The sequence below is a fragment of the Microcaecilia unicolor genome, chromosome 13 (genome assembly GCF_901765095.1).
Source record: "Microcaecilia unicolor chromosome 13, aMicUni1.1, whole genome shotgun sequence".
NCBI classification, from domain to species: domain Eukaryota; kingdom Metazoa; phylum Chordata; class Amphibia; order Gymnophiona; family Siphonopidae; genus Microcaecilia; species Microcaecilia unicolor.
Window position 1 is genome coordinate 12,527,427 of NC_044043.1, and position 21,212 is coordinate 12,548,638.

Consider the following 21,212-nt stretch of genomic DNA (forward strand, 5'->3'; position numbering starts at 1 on the left):
CGTACGCAGCGCTGCACAAACATAGAAGAAAGACAGTCCCTGCTCAAAGAGCTTACAATCTAATAGACAAAAAATAAATAAAGTAAGCAAATCAAATCAATTAATGTGGACGGGAAGGAAGAGAGGAGGGTAGGTGGAGGCGAGTGGTTACAAGTGGTTACGAGTCAAAAGCAATGTTAAAGAGGTGGGCTTTCAGTCTAGATTTAAAGGTGGCCAAGGATGGGGCAAGACGTAGGGGCTCAGGAAGTTTATTCCAGGCGTAGGGTGCAGCGAGACAGAAGGCGCGAAGTCTGGAGTTGGCAGTAGTGGAGAAGGGAACAGATAAGAAGGATTTATCCATGGAGCGGAGTGCACGGGAAGGGGTGTAGGGAAGGGCGAGTGTGGAGAGATACTGGGGAGCAGCAGAGTGAGTACATTTATAGGTTAGTAGAAGAAGTTTGAACAGGATGCGAAAACGGATAGGGAGCCAGTGAAGGGTCTTGAGGAGAGGGGTAGTATGAGTAAAGCGACCCTGGCGGAAGATGAGACGGGCAGCAGAGTTTTGAACTGACTGGAGAGGGGAGAGGTGACTAAGTGGGAGGCCAGCAAGAAGCAGATTGCAGTAGTCTAAACGAGAGGTGACAAGGGTGTGGATGAGGGTTTTGGTAGAGTGCTCGGAAAGAAAGGGGCGGATTTTACGGATGTTGTAAAGAAAGAAACGACAGGTCTTGGCGGTCTGCTGGATATGAGCAGAGAAGGAGAGAGAAGAGTCAAAGTTGACCCCAAGGTTTCGAGCTGAGGAGACAGGGAGAATGAGAGAGCCATCAACAGAAATAGAAAACGGGGGGAGCGGGGAGGTGGGTTTGGGGGGGAAAATGAGAAGCTCGGTTTTGGTCATATTTAATTTCAGGTGGCGTTGAGACATCCAGACAGCAATGTCAGACAAGCACGCTGAAACTTTGGTTTGGATGCAAGGTGAGATATCAGGGGTAGAAAGGTAGATTTGGGAGTCATCAGCATAGAGGTGGTAGGAAAAGCCATGGGATGAGATTAATGAACCAAGGGAAGAAGTGTAGATAGAAAAGAGGATGGGACCAAGAACAGAACCCTGAGGTACGCCGACAATAAATAAACTCTAGTCATTTACACACATAAGTGGTCACTTATACAGGTAAATGACTTCTTTTAGTTTACCAACTCGAGGATAAGAATGCACCATGAACTGATGGCAGGACTTTACTGATGAGTGTGTACAGGGGTGGAGTTTGAGTGGAATGTGAGCAGAGCACACAAGTATGTGTGCAAATTATATAATTCTATGATTAAAAAAGTGGGACGGGTGTATGTGATAGTGGAGGAGTGGCCTAGTGGCTAGAGCACCGGTCTTGCAATCCAGAGGTGGTCTGTTGAAATCCCACTGCTGCTCCTTGTGATCTTGCCTCAGGTACAAACTTAGATTGTGAGCCCTCCTGGGACAGAGAAATATCCAGAGTACCTGAATGTAACTCACCTTGAGCCACTACTGAAAAAGGTATGAGCAAAATCTAAATAAATATTTGAGATTCTACATGGAATGTTGCTATTCCACGAGCAACATTCCATGTAGAAGCCTACCCTTGCAGATCAGCAACGCGGCTGCGCAGGCTTCTCTTTCTGTGAGTCTGTGCAGGACGTCAGACTCACAGAAACAGAAGCCTGCGCAGCCGCATTGCTGATCTGCAAGGGCAGGCTTCTACATGGAATGTTGCTAGTGGAGGAGTAGCCAAGTTGAGTTTGATTCCCACTGCAGCTCCTTGTGACTCTGGGCAAGTCACTTAACCCTCCATTGCCTCAGGTACAAACGTAGATTGTGAGCCCTCCTGGGACAGAGAAATATCCAGAGTACCTGAATGTAACTCACCTTGAGCTACTACTGAAAAAGGTATGAGCAAAATCTAAATAAAGATTTGAGATTCTAGATGGAATGTTGCTACTATTGAGATTCTGTTGCTACTATTTGAGATTCTACATGGAATGTTGCTATTCCACGAGCAACATTCCATGTAGAAGCCTACCCTTGCAGATCAGCAACGCGGCTGCGCAGGCTTCTCTTTCTGTGAGTCTGACGTCCTGCACCTTTTTGCGGGTTCAGTGTGGCTTACAATACGTTATGAAAACTGGAAGTACATTTTGTTACAGCTCAGTAATGGATTGCATTATGAAGCGTTATGAAAGACAAGTTTTGTAACAAGGAATATAATAATGGAAAAGATCATTAAACCAAAGGGGCCTATTAATAAAAAGTTATTTTTTACCTATTAATTGTATTTATTTGGATTTTGCTCCCATCTTTTCAGTAGTAGCTCAAGATGAGTTACATTCAGGTACATTGGGTATTGGCCTGTTTCTGGAGAGCTCACAATCCAGATTGGTTTCTGAGATCGTAAGGAGCAGCAGTGGGACTTGAACTGGCCACTCTCTGGATGTTAAAGCCCAGTGCTCTCTCTAACCACTGGGCCACTCCTATACCAAGCGGCCTGTTTTTATCAGATAATTTTTTTTTATTTGTGAATATTCCAGATCGTCATGGACAGACTACCAAAAAAGCTGTAGATGGAATGTTGCTATTCCACGAGCAACATTCCATGTAGACGCCTACCCTTGTGAAGCCATGGAAGATGTTTTCAGCTTCTACTCATTGACTTTTCCTCTCCCCTTCCTGATCAGGTGATGTCTGAGAGTCCTAGAGTTTTACCTGTAAATTGGACCACTGGATTCTTCCAATGCATCTTGGGGCATTTCTCCACGCTTGTTTAGTTGCAAAGATAAGCTCTCCTTCATTCAGTTGGTAAGTTCCAGTTGTTTCTATCTCTTTTGCAACTGCTTCAATCCTGGCTAGATGTTCTTCGATTTTTGGTCTGGGAAAAGAGAAGATTCAAGTCTGGTATATTAGACTAAACCAGGCCATTCTCCTTGTCAAGTTCAGATTGGGGTTGATAGTCATTTGGCGGCACTCAGCGTTTTACTGACTGCGTGCCGGGGGGGCCTTGTCTGGGCTTCGGCATTGAATTTCTGGCTAACGCAGAGCCAGTTAAGTGCAAAATTCAGTTGACTTATATACATTCCTATTTATATGGTTATCTTGGCTGGTTAATTGCTGAATATCGTCACTTAACGGGCCAAGTGCTGACTCCACCCCTGGAACTCTCCCAAAATAGCGGGTTTTGAGATAAGTGCTACCTGATTAAGTGTTAGCCCTAAACAAGTGATTTAATTGGCTAGGAGCTGTTTCTGGCTGGTTAAATCGCTTTGAATATCAACCTGATTAATTTTAACTCCATTGGGCATATTGTATGGTCCTTATGCTTAGTAACACTGTCCTGCTACACAGGAACATCCCCAGCTGGAATTGAACCCTGTGTGACATGCCTCCTAGTGCCACTGCCCCCCCCCCCCCCAGCACCATGGACACTGCAGAGGAGACAATGGATGGGGAATGATTTTTGCGGCCTGGTCTCCTTTGTGCCCTCTGTGACTCCCTCACCCGTACAGCCCTTAGTATGACCCTGCTGCCACATATCCTGAGGCAGAGCAGTACAGGAGCCTGTCTGGTGATCAGCCTGACTCCCTTGCCACACACAGCCTAACCAAGGGAAAAAAGCCACTTTCTTATGGACATTGTGGTGATAATACCTGGCTTGACCTCAGTCAGCCTTGCAGGGAAATGCATCTCTGCAGCGTCCCTGCAGCGTTCTTCACAGAGAGGGTGGTGAACGCTTGGAATGCCCTCCCGCGGGAGGTGGTGGACATGAAAACGGTAACGGAATTCAAACATGCGTGGGATAGGCATAAAGGAATCCTGTGCAGAAGGAATGGATCCACAGAAGCTTAGCTGAAATTGGGTGGCGGAGGGAAGAGGGGTTGGTGGTTGAGAGGCTAGGAAAGAGGAGGGCAGACTTATACGGGGACTGTGCCAGAGCCGGTGATGGGAGGCCGGACTGGTGGTTGGGAGGCGGGAAATACTGCTGGACAGACTTATACGGTCTGTGCCCTGAAAAAGACAGGTACAAATCAAGGTAAGGTATACACATATGAGTTTATCGTGGGTAGACTAGATGGACCGTGCAGGTCTTTTTCTGCCGTCATCTACTATGTTACTATGAATTGGCCTCTCTTAGCACAACCAATTACAGTCAGTTAATACTGCATTTCCTTGCAACCACCAGCTTTAGAAAAGGCAAGATTTTAACCCTCTCATATATAGAAATATAAAATATGACAGCAGATAAAGACCACAAGGCCGATCCTTTCCCCTCCCTTAGAGATCATATATATTTGTCCCACACATTTTTTTGAATTCAGATACAGGCCTCATCTCCAACACCTCCACCGAGAGGCCGTTCAACATTTCACCATCCTTTCAATAAGGTATGTCCTTAGATTACTACTACTACTACTATTTAGCATTTCTATTGCGCTACAAGGCGTACGCAGCGCTGCACAAACATAGAAGAAAGACAGTCCCTGCTCAAAGAGCTTACAATCTAATAGACAAAAAAGTAAATAAAGTAAGCCAATCAAATCAATTAATGTGAACGGGAAGGAAGAGAGGAGGGTAGGTGGAGGCGAGTGGTTACAAGTGGTTACGAGTCAAAAGCAATGTTAAAGAGGTGGGCTTTCAGTCTAGATTTAAAGGTGGCCAAGGATGGGGCAAGACGTAGGGGCTCAGGAAGTTTATTCCAGGCGTAGGGTGCAGCGAGACAGAAGGCGCAAAGTCTACTACTATTGGAGATTCTACATGGAATGTTGCTACTACTACTACTACTATTTAGCATTTCTATAGCGCTACAAGGCGTACGCAGCGCTGCACAAACATAGAAGAAAGACAGTCCCTGCTCAAAGAGCTTACAATCTAATAGACAAAAAAGTAAATAAAGTAAGCCAATCAAATCAATTAATGTGAACGGGAAGGAAGAGAGGAGGGTAGGTGGAGGCGAGTGGTTACAAGTGGTTACGAGTCAAAAGCAATGTTAAAGAGGTGGGCTTTCAGTCTAGATTTAAAGGTGGCCAAGGATGGGGCAAGACGTAGGGGCTCAGGAAGTTTATTCCAGGCGTAGGGTGCAGCGAGACAGAAGGCGCAAAGTCTACTACTACTGGAGATTCTACATGGAATGTTGCTACTACTACTACTACTATTTAGCATTTCTATAGCGCTACAAGGCGTACGCAGCGCTGCACAAACATAGAAGAAAGACAGTCCCTGCTCAAAGAGCTTACAATCTAATAGACAAAAAAGTAAATAAAGTAAGCCAATCAAATCAATTAATGTGAACGGGAAGGAAGAGAGGAGGGTAGGTGGAGGCGAGTGGTTACAAGTGGTTACGAGTCAAAAGCAATGTTAAAGAGGTGGGCTTTCAGTCTAGATTTAAAGGTGGCCAAGGATGGGGCAAGACGTAGGGGCTCAGGAAGTTTATTCCAGGCGTAGGGTGCAGCGAGACAGAAGGCGCAAAGTCTACTACTATTGGAGATTCTACATGGAATGTTGCTACTACTACTACTACTATTTAGCATTTCTATAGCGCTACAAGGCGTACGCAGCGCTGCACAAACATAGAAGAAAGACAGTCCCTGCTCAAAGAGCTTACAATCTAATAGACAAAAAAGTAAATAAAGTAAGCCAATCAAATCAATTAATGTGAACGGGAAGGAAGAGAGGAGGGTAGGTGGAGGCGAGTGGTTACAAGTGGTTACGAGTCAAAAGCAATGTTAAAGAGGTGGGCTTTCAGTCTAGATTTAAAGGTGGCCAAGGATGGGGCAAGACGTAGGGGCTCAGGAAGTTTATTCCAGGCGTAGGGTGCAGCGAGACAGAAGGCGCAAAGTCTACTACTACTGGAGATTCTACATGGAATGTTGCTACTACTACTACTACTATTTAGCATTTCTATAGCGCTACAAGGCGTACGCAGCGCTGCACAAACATAGAAGAAAGACAGTCCCTGCTCAAAGAGCTTACAATCTAATAGACAAAAAAGTAAATAAAGTAAGCCAATCAAATCAATTAATGTGAACGGGAAGGAAGAGAGGAGGGTAGGTGGAGGCGAGTGGTTACAAGTGGTTACGAGTCAAAAGCAATGTTAAAGAGGTGGGCTTTCAGTCTAGATTTAAAGGTGGCCAAGGATGGGGCAAGACGTAGGGGCTCAGGAAGTTTATTACCCATGCGTTAGCCCTCCCGCACTTTTGTAAAAGGGCCCCATAGTAACATAGTCGATGATGGCAGATAAAGACCTATACGGCCCATCCAGTCTACCCAACAAGATAACATGCACAATGTCCATTTCTTCCTGCACTCATGCAAGCATCTGAAAATTATTCTACACAATTTTAAGCCAGCAATAAGAACAAATCCTCACTCTTTAAAGGACTTGTAGTATTGATTGATGAAATCAATTGCTTGAGGTAAGATTTCATCAGGCTGAGGTGGTTCTTCTCTGGGTCCTTTCAACAAACCTTTGGGGTTCATTATAGATCCATGGCAAACTTTAGACTTGCAACCAAGAGCCTGAAAGATAGATACATTTCATAAATGAATGTAAAGAGAAACCACACAGAAAAGTGCAAGGAATCCACAATCCACAAGTAAACAGTATTAATTAAAACAGCAGATCACTGAAAATATATGCAAAGAGAATATATCAAAATTTATATGGAGCACATATTGATTTATCTATGTACTAGCCTTTGAGCCCGTAAAAACGGGCTATTATAGGAAGGGGGGGTTGAAAGGCCCGCCCCCACCGCCGAGTTCGCCGCTGCCCCTCCCTCTCCGAGTTCGCGCCCCCCACCGAGCCGTCACCACCCACCTTCTACCCGGTCGGGCCCTCGCTCCACCATTGAAACAGCGAGGGTCCGGGAACGCAGCACTGAGCTCTGCTGAGCTGCCGACGTCGGCCTTCGTTCTTCTTCTCTGCCTGTCCCGCCCTCGTGTGATGTAACGTCGTCGAGGGCGGGACAGAGGCAGAGAAGAAGAAGGAAGGGCGATGTCGGCAGCTCAGCAGAGCTCAGTGCTGCGTTCCCGGACCCTCGCTGTTTCAATAGTGGAGCGAGGGCCCGACCGGGTAGAAGGTGGGTGGCGGCGGCGACTCGGGTGGGGGGAGCGTTAGACGGCGGTGTCCCTCCCTCAGCAATGCGCAGTACAGACCCTCTGTGTTCCGCCCCCCGTCATCACGTATTGACGTGGGGGCGGGGCAGAGAAGGTCTCTACTGCGCATTTGCGAGTGAGTACGGTCACTCGCCGTTTATATGTTTGATATATAGATATGTGTGGCTTCAAATGCATCCCATCTCACAGTAATTTATTTATTTATGGGGATTTATTAAGTGCCTTTATGAAGAGATTCACCCAACGTGGTGTACAGCAAGTACAGTTTAACATAAATCTTACAGTAAAACAAGAATAAAAAACAAGAATAAACATAAATACAATAAATGAAATAAACTTGGAAACGGCAAATTGAAACTTACCGTGTTTCCCCGAAAATAAGACACTGTCTTATATTAATTTTTGCCCCCCAAAATGCGCTAGGTCTTATTTTCAGGGGCTGTCTTATTTTTCGGGCAAACATCGGGGTTGGATCGGGGTTGGCCCGCCTGCCCTCCCGGAACTAACCTTAAACGCCTCCTTTCACCTTCGCAGCAAGCAGCAGCAGGGCAGGCCACTCCTTCCTTCCGTGTCCCGCCCTCGCCTGATGTAACATCCACGAGGGCGGGGCACGGAAGCCAGGAGAGGTCTGCCCTGCTGCTGCTTGCTGCGAAGGTGAAAGGAGGCGTTTAAGGTTAGTTCCTGGAGCGACGGAGGGTGGGTGGAGGGGGGGGCCCGGCGACCTCGGGTGTGGGGGGGTGGCCCGGGGGCGGCCTTGTCTGGCTCTCGCTGGCCCTGCTTTCAAACAAAAATTTGCTAGGTCTTACTTTCGGGGGAGGCCTTATATCTACCAATTCAGGAAAACCTCTAGTAAGTCTTATTTTCGGGGGATGTCTTACTTTCAGGGAAACAGGGTAGTAATAGGACTAAAATGTAACAGTATCAAAAATATATACACTTAACAGCACTGTAGATCAATCATATAACAGAAATATAATAAATGTCAGTACAATACAAACAATACCATAATAGCATGGAAGAACATTCAAATAACAAAGGTAAAATACGATGTCAGCATGATACCAGTAACCCCTAGCAGTAATCTTGAGGTTCTACTGCTAGAAGACATCCTTCCATATAAGGAGAAAATCCACCTCTTGGTATTTAACGCATAGGCTTTGCATTTAGTTTTCCTGTTAATATGCGGTGAAAGGGCACCTAGGAGTCTCGCTTTAGGAATTCAACCCTAGTCAGTTTCAAATGGGTCAGTTTAGGCCCCTAAATCCCAAAGTTAGACTCCAAGACCCTTAAACTCTGGAATTCGTTGCTGGAGAAAGTGGTGAAGGCGGTTAGCTTAGCAGAGTTTAAAAAGGGGTTGGACAGTTTCCTAAAGGACAAGTCCATAAACCGCTACTAAACGGACTTGGAAAACTCCAAAATTCCAGGAATAACATGTATAGAATGTTTGTACGTTTGGGAAGCTTGCCAGGTGCCCTTGGCCTGGATTGGCCGCTGTCGTGGACAGGATGCTGGGCTCGATGGACCCTTGGTCTTTTCCCAGTGTGGCATTACTTATGTCCTCTACTTGGCTCACTTTTATTACATAGAGCAGTGATTTAACCTATTGTGATGTCATAGTGGCTCATTCCACCAATAAGAGCCAACCTCATTAGTGATGTCACAATGGCTTGATTGTATAGAATGTTTGTACGTTTGGGAAGCTTGGCAGGTGCCCTTGACCTGGATTGGCCGCTGTCGTGGACAGGATGCTGGGCTCGATGGACCCTTGGTCTTTTCCCAGTGTGGCATTACTTATGTACTTATGTCTTCTACTTGGCTCACCTTTATTACATAGAGCAGTGATTTAACCTATTGTGATGTCATAGTGGCTCATTCCACCAATAAGAGCCAACCTCATTAGTGATGTCACAATGGCTTGATTGTATAGAATGTTTGTACGTTTGGGAAGCTCGCCAGGTGCCCTTGGCCTGGATTGGCCGCTGTCGTGCAGGATGCTGGGCTCGATGGACCCTTGGTCTTTTCCCAGTGTGGCATTTCTTATGTACTTATGTCTTCTACTTGGCTCACCTTTATTACATAGAGCAGTGATTTAACCTATTGTGATGTCATAGTGGCTCATTCCACCAATAAGAGCCAACCTCATTAGTGATGTCACAATGGCTTGATTGTATAGAATGTTTGTACGTTTGGGAAGCTCGCCAGGTGCCCTTGGCCTGGATTGGCCGCTGGGCTCGATGGACCCTTGGTCTTTTCCCAGTGTGGCATTACTTATGTACTTATGTACTTCTATGGAACTTTGGAAGGCTAAGTGCTTTGAAAATGAGCCCCAATATTATATGCGTCTCTATTCTCTTACCTCCTTGGCTTTGTGGTGCAATGTATCTTGAAAGGTCATTCCATCCTGATAGTTTCTTATTTTCAAATATCTTGGACAGGCTGGTACTTTGCTCATTGTTCTTACACAATCTGGAGAATCCTAAGGAAGCGTGAATTCAGACAAACATACTTGATTGTCACTAGGATAAAGAAATTCATTTGAAATGTTTTTCTGATGGTTTTCTATGGTTACGCCTAGAGGTTGCAGTCATAGGCTGAGAAACTGGAGGAGCCAGGGTTCAACTTCAGCTTCTCTTCCACTGACGCTTCTCGTGAATTTGGGCAGGTCCTATCACTCTCCATTGTATCAGGTACAAATTTAAGGCTAGCATGCTAACCTGTGCTAACATCTTAGTGCAAGTTAATGCAATATAATGTGTATGTTATTTAATAAAGCCCCATTCTGCCCAATACTCAAATAGGTTTAACTGCCCGATAAGTGACCTGGTACATTCAGAAATACTTAACTGATAGTGCCACTGAATATTGCTGCTAACCAGCCATCTCCTAACCGGTTAAGTTAGGGGTACGCCAGGGGTAGAGCATAGGAAGAGTGCCTACTTTACCAATTAGTAGCAATTTTCAGTCCACTAGCCAGCTAGAAACTGCATAAAGTTAGGATAGCAAAAAGGCTGTCCTATCTTTATGCACTAAAGATAACCGGACACGGGTTTCAATATCAGCCAGTGCCCGATTAACTGGAGTGGAACGGGTAGAGGTAACTCGCTTGTTTATCCAAAAATACTAGGACTAGGGGGCACGCAGTGAAGCTAAAAAGAAGTACATTTAAAACAAACTGGAGAAAATATTTCTTCACTCAGTGTTTAATTAAACTCTGAATTCGTTGCCAGAGAATGTGGTAGAAGCAGTTAGCTTAGCAGGGCTTAAAAAAGCTTTGGATAATCTCCTAAAAGAAAAAGTCCATAAACCATTATGGACTTGCAAAACTCCACTGCTCATTTAGTACATAAGTACATAAGTAGTGCCATACTGGGAAAGACCAAGGTCCATCTAGCCCAGCATCCTGTCACCGACAGTGGCCAATCCAGGTCAAGGGCACCTGGCACGCTCCCCAAACGTAAAAACATTCCAGACAAGTTATACCTAAAAATGCGGAATTTTTCCAAGTCCATTTAATAGCGGTCTATGGACTTGTCCTTTAGGAACCTATCTAACCCCTTTTTAAACTCCGTCAAGCTAACCGCCCGTACCACGTTCTCCGGCAACGAATTCCAGAGTCTAATTACACGTTGGGTGAAGAAAAATTTTCTCCGATTCGTTTTAAATTTACCACACTGTAGCTTCAACTCATGCCCTCTAGTCCTAGTATTTTTGGATAGCGTGAACAGTCGCTTCACATCCACCCGATCCATTCCACTCATTATTTTATACACTTCTATCATATCTCCCCTCAGCCGTCTCTTCTCCAAGCTGAAAAGCCCTAGCCTTCTCAGCCTCTCTTCATAGGAAAGTCGTCCCATCCCCACTATCATTTTCGTCGCCCTTCGCTGTACCTTTTCCAATTCTACTATATCTTTTTTGAGATACGGAGACCAGTACTGAACACAATACTCCAGGTGCGGTCGCACCATGGAGCGATACAACGGCATTATAACATCCGCACACCTGGACTCCATACCCTTCCTAATAACACCCAACATTCTATTCGCTTTCCTAGCCGCAGCAGCACACTGAGCAGAAGGTTTCAGCGTATCATCGACGACGACACCCAGATCCCTTTCTTGATCCGTAACTCCTAACGCGGAACCTTGCAAGACGTAGCTATAATTCGGGTTCCTCTTACCCACATGCATCACTTTGCACTTGTCAACATTGAACTTCATCTGCCACTTGCACGCCCATTCTCCCAGTCTCGCAAGGTCCTCCTGTAATCGTTCACATTCCTCCTGCGACTCGACGACCCTGAATAATTTTGTGTCATCGGCGAATTTAATTACCTCACTAGTTATTCCCATCTCTAGGTCATTTATAAATACATTAAAAAGCAACGGACCCAGCACAGACCCCTGCGGGACCCCACTAACTACCCTCCTCCACTGAGAATACTGGCCACGCAATCCTACTCTCTGCTTCCTATCTTTCAACCAGTTCTTAATCCATAATAATACCCTACCTCCGATTCCATGACTCTGCAATTTCTTCAGGAGTCTTTCGTGCGGCACTTTGTCAAACGCCTTCTGAAAATCCAGATATACAATATCAACCGGCTCCCCATTGTCCACATGTTTGCTTACCCCCTCAAAAAAATGCATTAGATTGGTGAGGCAAGACTTCCCTTCACTAAATCCGTGCTGACTTTGTCTCATCAGTCCATGTTTTTGTATATGCTCTGCAATTTTATTCTTAATAATAGCCTCCACCATCTTGCCCGGCACCGACGTCAGACTCACCGGTCTATAATTTCCCGGATCTCCTCTGGAACCCTTCTTAAAAATCAGAGTAACATTGGCTACCCTCCAGTCTTCCGGTACTACACTCGATTTTAGGGACAGATTGCATATTTCTAACAGTAGCTCCGCAAGTTCATTTTTTAGTTCTATTAATACTCTGGGATGAATACCATCAGGTCCCGGTGATTTACTATTCTTCAGCTTGCTGAACTGACCCATTACATCCTCCAAGGTTACAGAGAATTTGTTTAGTTTCTCCGACTCCCCCGCTTCAAATATTCTTTCCGGCACCGGTGTCCCCCCCAAATCCTCCTCGGTGAAGACCGAAGCAAAGAATTTCTAGGATAAGCAGCATAAAATCTGGTTCACTGTTCTGGAATCTTGCCAGGTACTTGTGTCCTGGTTTGGCCACTGCTGGAAACAGGATGCTGGGCTTAATGGAATTTTAGTCTGTTCCTGTAAGGCAATGCTTATATTCTTATGTTTATTAACGTGGGGTTAGTAAATCTGTCCTTTAGATTATAAGCCCTCTTGGGCATGGAAATAACTACTGAATTAAAAAAAAACAACCAACTACTATTGAATTTTAACTTGTTGAACTCATGTTTGGAATAGTAAATCTAAAATTCAAATCCATTTATTTATTTTTTTTTTGTTACATTTATATCCCGCGCTTTCCCACTCATGGCAGGCTCAATGCAGCAGGCAATGGAGGGTTAAGTGACTTGCCCAGAGTCACAAGGAGCTGCCTGTGCCTGAAGTGGGAATCGAACTCAGTTCCTCAGGACCAAAGTCCACCACCCTAACCACTAGGCTACTCCTCCACTGTTGCTACTATTTGAGATTCTACATGGAATGTTGCAACATTCCATGTAGAAGTTGGCCCTTGCAGATCACCAATGTGGCCGCGCAGGCTTCTGCTTCTGTGAGTCTGACGTCCTGCACGTACGTGCAGGACGTCAGACTCACAGAAACAGAAGCCTGTGCAGCCTTCTACATGGAATGTTGCTAGTGGAATAGCAACATTCCATGTAGAATCTCCAATAGTAGCAACATTCCATGTAGAATCTCCAATAGTAGCAACAGAACCTCAAATAGTAGCAACATTCCATGTAGAAGTCGGCCCTTGCAGATCACCAATGTGGCCGCGCAGGCTTCTGCTTCTGTGAGTCTGACGTCCTGCACGTACGTGCAGGACGTCAGACTCACAGAAACAGAAGCCTGCGCAGCCTTCTACATGGAATGTTGCTAGTGGAATAGCAACATTCCATGTAGAATCTCCAATAGTAGCAACATTCCATGTAGAATCTCCAATAGTATCTATTTTATTTTTGTTACATTTGTACCCTGCGCTTTCCCACTCATGGCAGGCTCAATGCGGCTTACATGGGGCAATGGAGGGTTAAGTGACTTGCCCAGAGTCACAAGGAGCTGCCTGTGCCTGAAGTGGGAATCAAACTCAGTTCCCCAGGACCAAAGTCCACCACCCTAACCACTAGGCCACTCCTCCACTCCAAATGCTGCCTAGACTTCCTGTGGTAGTCTCACGGGTCTCAGCAGTCTACCCATTCCACTCCACTCAGTACCTTTCAGTATCCAAAAAGGTTTGGATAATTTCCTGAATGACTTATGTACTATCTAATTTCATAACAACATAGGAGATGATGGCAGATAAAGACTTGCACGGTCCATCCAGTCTGCCCAACAAGATAAACTCCTCCCTCCCCCCTCCCAGATATTCACCCAGCGGCAGGCAGCATGGTTGTCTACCGCTGTCAGCGCTGATCTTGGATAGTCAATACTCAACCGTAGCCAACTACTGGCATTGAATATCTGGTTTCAATTTTGTCTGTGGCAACTTAAACAGTTAAGCCAGTATTCAGCGCTAACCAGTGAAGTGTTTAGTGGTTAAAGATAGGTCACATAAATAGAGGCCTACCTTAGCTGTAAAACTTTGAATATTTGTATTTAACCAGCTAAGTGCTGAATATCGGACCCTTAGTATATGATATGATAACGTATTGCATACTTGATCTTGAGCTGTTCTTGCCATTTTGAGGGCACAGACCACAAAAGTGTGACCAGCAGTGGCTTAATTTTCAAATGTTGGAGTTCCCATCGAAGCCCACTCCAATCCAACCATACCTTTCTAACCATGATTGGATAGCAGACCGTAGAAATCTGCCCGACAGTAGCCTTACTGGATTTTCCACTTAAGAACGGCTAAGTTGTTTAGATTCCATTCTCTTTCCATTTAGGCAGGGCCAGGTCCAGGGCATGACCGCCACTACCCCCCTCCCACTTGGGATGCAGATACCGCCCTCCCCCCCCCCCCACACACACACACACTCGGGATGCAGCTGCTGTCACCGCCGCCCCATACCCTTTCACTCACTCGCTTAGGCTGCCACAGCCCTCTGCACCCTACCTTTCTGCATCAGTGTGTCTGCTACTCCCCGGAATTCAGTGGGGGTCTGGTGCCGGGATCTGTCTCTCTCCTGATGCTGTGTGCCAGGACCGGGTTATTGCGTTAACGCAATCACCCAGGTAACAACAGGAGCAGGAGAGCGACAGGCCCTGGCGCCGGTTCCCCCTTGGAGTCCTGGCCTGGGGAATTTTGCCCACCCCCGCCCTCCCCTCTCGGCGGCCCTGCATCTACGAATCCTTTATGTTTATCCCACACATTCTTGAATTCCATAACCAATTTCGTCTACACCACCTCCCGCAAGAGGGCATTCCAGGCAAACTATCGATACACTTTTGATCTCATACTTAGGGTTGAAATGTCTCCAGGTCAAGTCTAAGTTTTATCTCCATTTCATCTGCAGACTTGTAGCTCCAGTTTCTCAAGAAAAGCAGAAGTCAAGGTCTACAGATGCAGCCTGATGACTTTAGCCTACACCTGAAGATTTGAGTCAACTGGTCACCTTACGAAAAGCACAAATTGAAAACTAGACTTTTGACTTTCTTGCAAGATTTGTGAACAAAAACACCAATTTCCACATCATCAGTCTGCAATGACCTGTTCCTCGCCAAATCCAAAGGTCATTACTCCGTCCTCATCCTCCTCGACCTATCTGCCACTTTTGACACTGTCAATCACAACCTACTTCTCGACACACTGTCCTCTTTTGGGTTCCAGGGCTCTGTCCTCTCCTGGTTCTCCTCTTATCTTTCCCATCGTACCTTCAGAGTTCACTCTCATGGTTCGTCCTCCACCCCATCCCGCTCTCTGTTGGAGTCCCTCAGGGATCTGTCCTTGGACCCCTTCTTTTTTCAATCTACACCTCTTCCCTGGGCTCCCTGATCTCATCTCATGGCTTCCACTATCATCTGTATGCTGATGACACCCAGCTTTATCTCTCCACACCAGACATCACTGCGGAAACCCAGGCCAAAGTATCGGCCTGCTTATCCAACATTGCTGCCTGGATGTCCAACCGCCACCTGAAACTGAACATGGCCAAGACCGAACTTCTTGTCTTCCCACCCAAACCCACTTCTCCTCTCCCTCCACTCTCTATCTCAGTTGATAACACCCTCATCGTCCCCGTCTCATCTGCCCGCAACCTCGGTGTCATCTTCGACTCCTCCCTCTCCTTCTCTGCGCATATCCAGCAGATAGCCAAGACCTGTCACTTCTTCCTCTATAACATTAGCAAAATTCACCCTTTCCTCTCTGAGCACACCACCCGAACTCTCATCCACTCTCTCATTACCTCTCGCCTTGACTACTGCAACCTACTCCTCACTGGTCTCCCACTTAGCCATCTTTCCCCCCTTCAGTCTGTTCAGAACTCTGCTGCACGTCTTATCTTCCACCTGGACCGATATACTCATATCACCCCTCTCCTCAAGTCACTTCATTGGCTTCCAATCAGGTACCGCATACAGTTCAAGCTTCTGCTACTAACCTACAAATGCACTCGATCTGCAGCCCCTCCTTACCTCTCAACCCTCATCTCCCCTTACGTTCCTACCCGTAACCTCCGCTCTCAAGACAAATCCCTCCTTTCAGTACCCTTCTCCACCACCGCCAACTCCAGGCTCCGCCCTTTCTGCCTCGCCTCACCCCATGCGTGGAACAAACTCCCTGAGCCCATACGCCAGGACCCTCCCTGCCCATCTTCAAATCATTGCTCAAAACCCACCTCTTCAATGTCGCCTTCGGCACCTAACCATTACACCTCTACTCAGGAAATCTAGACTGCCCCAACTTGACATTTCGTCCTTTAAATTGTAAGCTCCTTTGAGCAGGGACCGTCCTTCCTTGTTAATTTGTACAGCGCTGCGTAACCCTAGTAGTGCTCTAGAAATGTTAAGTAGCAGTAGTAGTAAAAGCAAAGTCAAGGTCTACAGATGCAGCCTGATGACTTTAGCCAACTGGCCACCTTACGAAAAGCACAAATTGAAAACTAGACTTTTGACTTTCTTGCAAGATTTGTGAACAAAAACACCAATTTCCACATCATAATTTACTGGAATCACTTTCCTTTGACAGTTATTTCAGTGATTCTTAGTCCAGACCTGGAGTATCCACTAGCCAGTCTGATTTTTAGGGCATCTACAATGAATATGTATGAAATACATTGATATACAATGGAGGCAATGCATGCAGATCGATCTCATATATGTTCATTGTGGATTCCCTAAGAATCAGACTGGCTAGTGGGTACTCCAGGACCGGATTGAGAAGCTCTGTTCTAGAGAGACAACATCACTCTGAAAGACTTTTTTACAGGGGCGCTGAAAAATGGATTGGTGATCGCCCAAAGCCCGTGCCTACAGTACCGTGAGTCATTTTAAGCTCACCTTATTAAAGGACCCCTTATTTTCATGAATGACAACTACTTGATCAAATGTTCTGTGATAAGACTAACTAAACTATGGCTTCATTAGAAACCAGTTGTGGCTCATAGCTTACTGACCTGGGTTGGGACCACCAGTTGTGCCGTTTCGGCCTTCCTTTCACTTCCACCACGTTTTCTGGCATCTTCTTGTGCAACGGGACTTTAAAAACAAAGAGATGACAGAAAAATGCCACTTAGAGGAGATCTAACTCTGTTACTGTCCATAAGAACTGAGAAGAAGAAATGAAACACCCACCCTAGCAGCTGTGAACACTGATGTGCCCAAAAAGTACCAGAAGGACACAAAACTAATAACAATAGAGGCAAGCACGTCATCAAGGCTACAGTAAAGCGATAAACATTGTGGAAAAAAATCAATCAGGATGTAGAAAGAGCTTTAAGAAGGTCTACATTCGGCAGGAAATCATCTGTGAGCAGAGTTCAAACAGGTCATTTGGTGGGGTTTTTATTGTTATTGTCACAGATATTTCCTGAACTTTTCCTTTTCTTTTCTTTTCCTTTCTTAATGAAGGAGGCAAATTTTACTTGTAAGACTTGGGAGCCAGGAAAAGGAGTGAATTTTGAGAAACCGCATCCAGCTGCAAACACTAATGGAGGGAATTTTGGATAATTATTTCAGCTGTTAACCCAGTTCCCTGTAAAAATATGTTCCAGAAGGTTACTTGAGCAGGACTGGAAGATTCCTTGTTGCTCACACCCAGAGATAAGCAGTGTCTTTCCCAAGTCTCAGTGGAGGAGGGTAGTTAGTGGGGTCCCGCAGGGGTCTGTGCTGGGTCCGTTGCTTTTTAATGTATTTATAAATGACCTAGAGATGGGAATAACTAGTGAGGTAATTAAATTCGCCGATGACACAAAATTATTCAGGGTCGTCAAGTCGCAGGAGGAATGTGAACGATTACAGGAGGACCTTGCGAGACTGGGAGAATGGGCGTGCAAGTGGCAGATGAAGTTCAATGTTGACAAGTGCAAAGTGATGCATGTGGGTAAGAGGAACCCGAATTATAGCTACGTCTTGCAAGGTTCCGCGTTAGGAGTTACGGATCAAGAAAGGGATCTGGGTGTCGTCGTCGATGATACGCTGAAACCTTCTGCTCAGTGTGCTGCTGCGGCTAGGAAAGCGAATAGAATGTTGGGTGTTATTAGGAAGGGTATGGAGTCCAGGTGTGCGGATGTTATAATGCCGTTGTATCGCTCCATGGTGCGACCGCACCTGGAGTATTGTGTTCAGTACTGGTCTCCGTATCTCAAAAAAGATATAGTAGAATTGGAAAAGGTACAGCGAAGGGCGACGAAAATGATAGTGGGGATGGGACGACTTTCCTATGAAGAGAGGCTGAGAAGGCTAGGGCTTTTCAGCTTGGAGAAGAGACGGCTGAGGGGAGATATGATAGAAGTGTATAAAATAATGAGTGGAATGGATCGGGTGGATGTGAAGCGACTGTTCACGCTATCCAAAAATACTAGGACTAGAGGGCATGAGTTGAAGCTACAGTGTGGTAAATTTAAAACGAATCGGAGAAAATTTTTCTTCACCCAACGTGTAATTAGACTCTGGAATTCATTGCCGGAGAACGTGGTACGGGCGGTTAGCTTGACGGAGTTTAAAAAGGGGTTAGATAGATTCCTAAAGGACAAGTCCATAGACCGCTATTAAATGGACTGGAAAAATTCCTCATTTTTAGGTATAACTTGTCTGGAATGTTTTTACGTTTGGGGAGCGTGCCAGGTGCCCTTGACCTGGATTGGCCACTGTCGGTGACAGGATGCTGGGCTAGATGGACCTTTGGTCTTTCCCAGTATGGCACTACTTATGTACTTATGTACTTATGTACTTATGGTTAATAGTGGCTTAAGGACTTTTCCTCCAGGAACTTATCTAAACCCTTTTTTCGACCTATGTAGGCTAATTGCCTCGACTACACTTTCTGCCAACAAATTCCAGCGTTTAACTGTGCCTTTGTAAAAATGTATGTTCACTTACTAATTTTGCATGTGCCAGTCCTTAGTTACACGGATTGACCTTCTCATCTGAATTGACCTACAACCATTCCTGATTTACTCATTCTGCTCCACTCATGATTTTAGCCTTTTTTCATAAGGCTCATCACCTCAGAACATAAGAACGGTCATACTGGGCAGATCAAAGGTTCATCAAACCCAGTTACCCTGAGTTACAAGTGCCTAGCTGGATCCCAGAGAATAGCAAGATACTAATGCTGCTTACCCACAGGGATATGCTGGGTGGCTTTCCTCACATCTACTTAATATGAATTTTTCCTCCAGGAATTTGTCCAAACCTTTTTTTTTTTAAACCCAGCTATGCTATCTGATTTGGCCACATCCTCCAGCATTGAATTTCAGAGCTTACTTAAGCATTTAGGGATCCTTTTACTGTGGCTTGCTAAAAGGTGGCCTGCGCTGCTTTTAGCGTGTTGGTTTACCACACACTGCAGCCACCTTTAGTGTGCCAGTAAAATGGCCGCATCTTTATTTTTTGTAATGGCCAATTTCGATGCACAAACAGAAGAAACAGTTTTTTGCAAGAATACAGAACGCCAAAAGAAACCGCGAAGACGACTTAAAAAATGGACGACACTCCACTATTTATTGATTGATGAACAAGACTCGACACAGCTGTGTTTCGGCCCACAAGGCCTGCACCAGGAGTCTCTTGTATCCAATAAATCCACTTGTAACATTCGTCTTCCAAAAAAATGATTCTGAAATGGAGCTGCAGTGTCTCATATTAGCTTTCTAACCTTGAGAGTAAGCCTGAATTCTTTCAATTTGGGCTTACTCTCAAGGTTAGAAAGCTAATACAAGCTCTACTCTATGAGATGTCACAGCTCCATTTCAGAATCATTTTTTTGGAAGAAGATGAATGTTACAAGTGGATTTATTGGCTACAAGAGACTCCTGATGCAGGCCTTGTGGGCCGAAACACAGCTGTGTTGAGTCTTGTTCATCAATCAATAAATAGAGATTTTTATCTGGAGCGTCGTCCATTTTTTAAGTCATTTTCGCTGTTTCTTTTGGCGTTCACCTGCTAATTTCCCCATTAGCATTGTGGCCATTACCGTGACCTATTTAGGAGTTGGTAAGGGCTCCCGCGATAACTGAGTACTGTGCTACTTGATTAGCACAGGCACCCCTCCCGCACTGGAAAAGAAGAAATAGTTTCCATTGTAGGATTAGCATGCAGGAGCAGGAGAGAAAAGACTCGGAAGCGGCAGCAAGAAGAAGCTTGCAGGCACCAGGCTCAGGCTCAGGCTGAGGCTGAGGCTGAGGCTGAGGCTTGGGCCCCCCCCCCCCCTTGGAGGTAGGACTCGGGGAATTTTGCCCCCTCCCCCCCGTCCAGCAGGCCCTGAGACCAATGGTCCATCTAGCCCAGTATCCTGCTTCCAACAGTGGCCAATCCAGGTCACAAGTACCTGGCAGAAACCCAATTAGTAGCAACATTCCATGCAACCAATTCCAGGGTAAGAATTGGCTTCCCCATGTCTGTCTCAATAGCAGACTAAGGACTTTTCCTCCAGGAACTTTTCCAAACCTTTTTTTAAACCCAGCTACGCTAACTGCTGAATGTAACTCACCTTGCACAACAAGTGAAAAAGGTGTGAGCCCAATAATAATAATAATATGGAGTGAAGAAGTAGCCTAATGGTTAGAGCAGCAAGCTCAGAACCATGGGAGCCCAGTTGAAACCCCACTACTGTTTCTTGTGATCTTGGGCAAGTCACTTAACCCTCCGTTGCCTGAGGTACAAATTTAAGACTGAGTCCTCAGGGAACTGATAAATACCTACTGTATTTGGCTTGCAGGCAACATATATAACATTTAAAACATATATATTTTTTAAATGAACCTATTAGTTTAACTTGCAAAAGCAGGAGAATATTCTAAATAGGAGCTCTTCGTGCTGCCCAATCCTTATTAACATTCAAAGTTCAATAATTGAGCTTCTGAGACTCATTTGTGACAAGAGAACAACTAGAATAAAATGACCAACTACTCACCTGTGTATTTTCGGATGGTTCTGTTGCAGATTATTATTTAAATCCTTTGACTGAAGATCTTCAAAAGTTTCCTTCAAGTTTTCCGATTTAAACAGGAACTTCCATCGGCACATCATTTCTGAAATTTTGATGCTAGCCATCACCGGGACAACAAAACTGTGGTTGGCTGCAACAGAAAAGCCAACGTTAGCTGTAACGGTCCTCCACTGGTGAGAGAATGGGGAAGGCACAATGTGTATATTTTGCCTGAGTTTGGAAATGACCAACGCACACTGATTACAAGGAAATGAGGTTAGTAAGTCAAGCATACACCCTGTATTCACTGTACTCCAGGCTCAAAGTAAGCCTGAGCTGTAGAGCTCAAGGTCTTGCAGGCATTAAGAAGTAGAGACTATTTCAAGGTAACCAGTGCAAAGCAGTT

General features: G+C 45.4%; 1 protein-coding gene across 1 annotated transcript in view; it reads right to left on the minus strand.

The window, feature by feature from the left end:
• Nucleotides 1–20,832, minus strand: part of NOS2 (nitric oxide synthase 2) — a 115,751-nt gene extending 94,919 nt beyond the window's left edge. Inside the window, exons 1-5 of the mRNA XM_030222499.1 lie at nt 20,792–20,832; nt 16,833–16,914; nt 9,474–9,593; nt 6,369–6,517; nt 2,714–2,876 (exon numbers count right to left, since the gene is read on the minus strand). Coding sequence (XP_030078359.1) covers nt 2,714–2,876; nt 6,369–6,517; nt 9,474–9,569 — 408 coding nt within the window. The 5' untranslated portion in view covers nt 9,570–9,593; nt 16,833–16,914; nt 20,792–20,832. The remainder of the gene's footprint in view (nt 1–2,713; nt 2,877–6,368; nt 6,518–9,473; nt 9,594–16,832; nt 16,915–20,791) is intronic.
• Nucleotides 20,833–21,212: the final 380 nt, after the last annotated feature.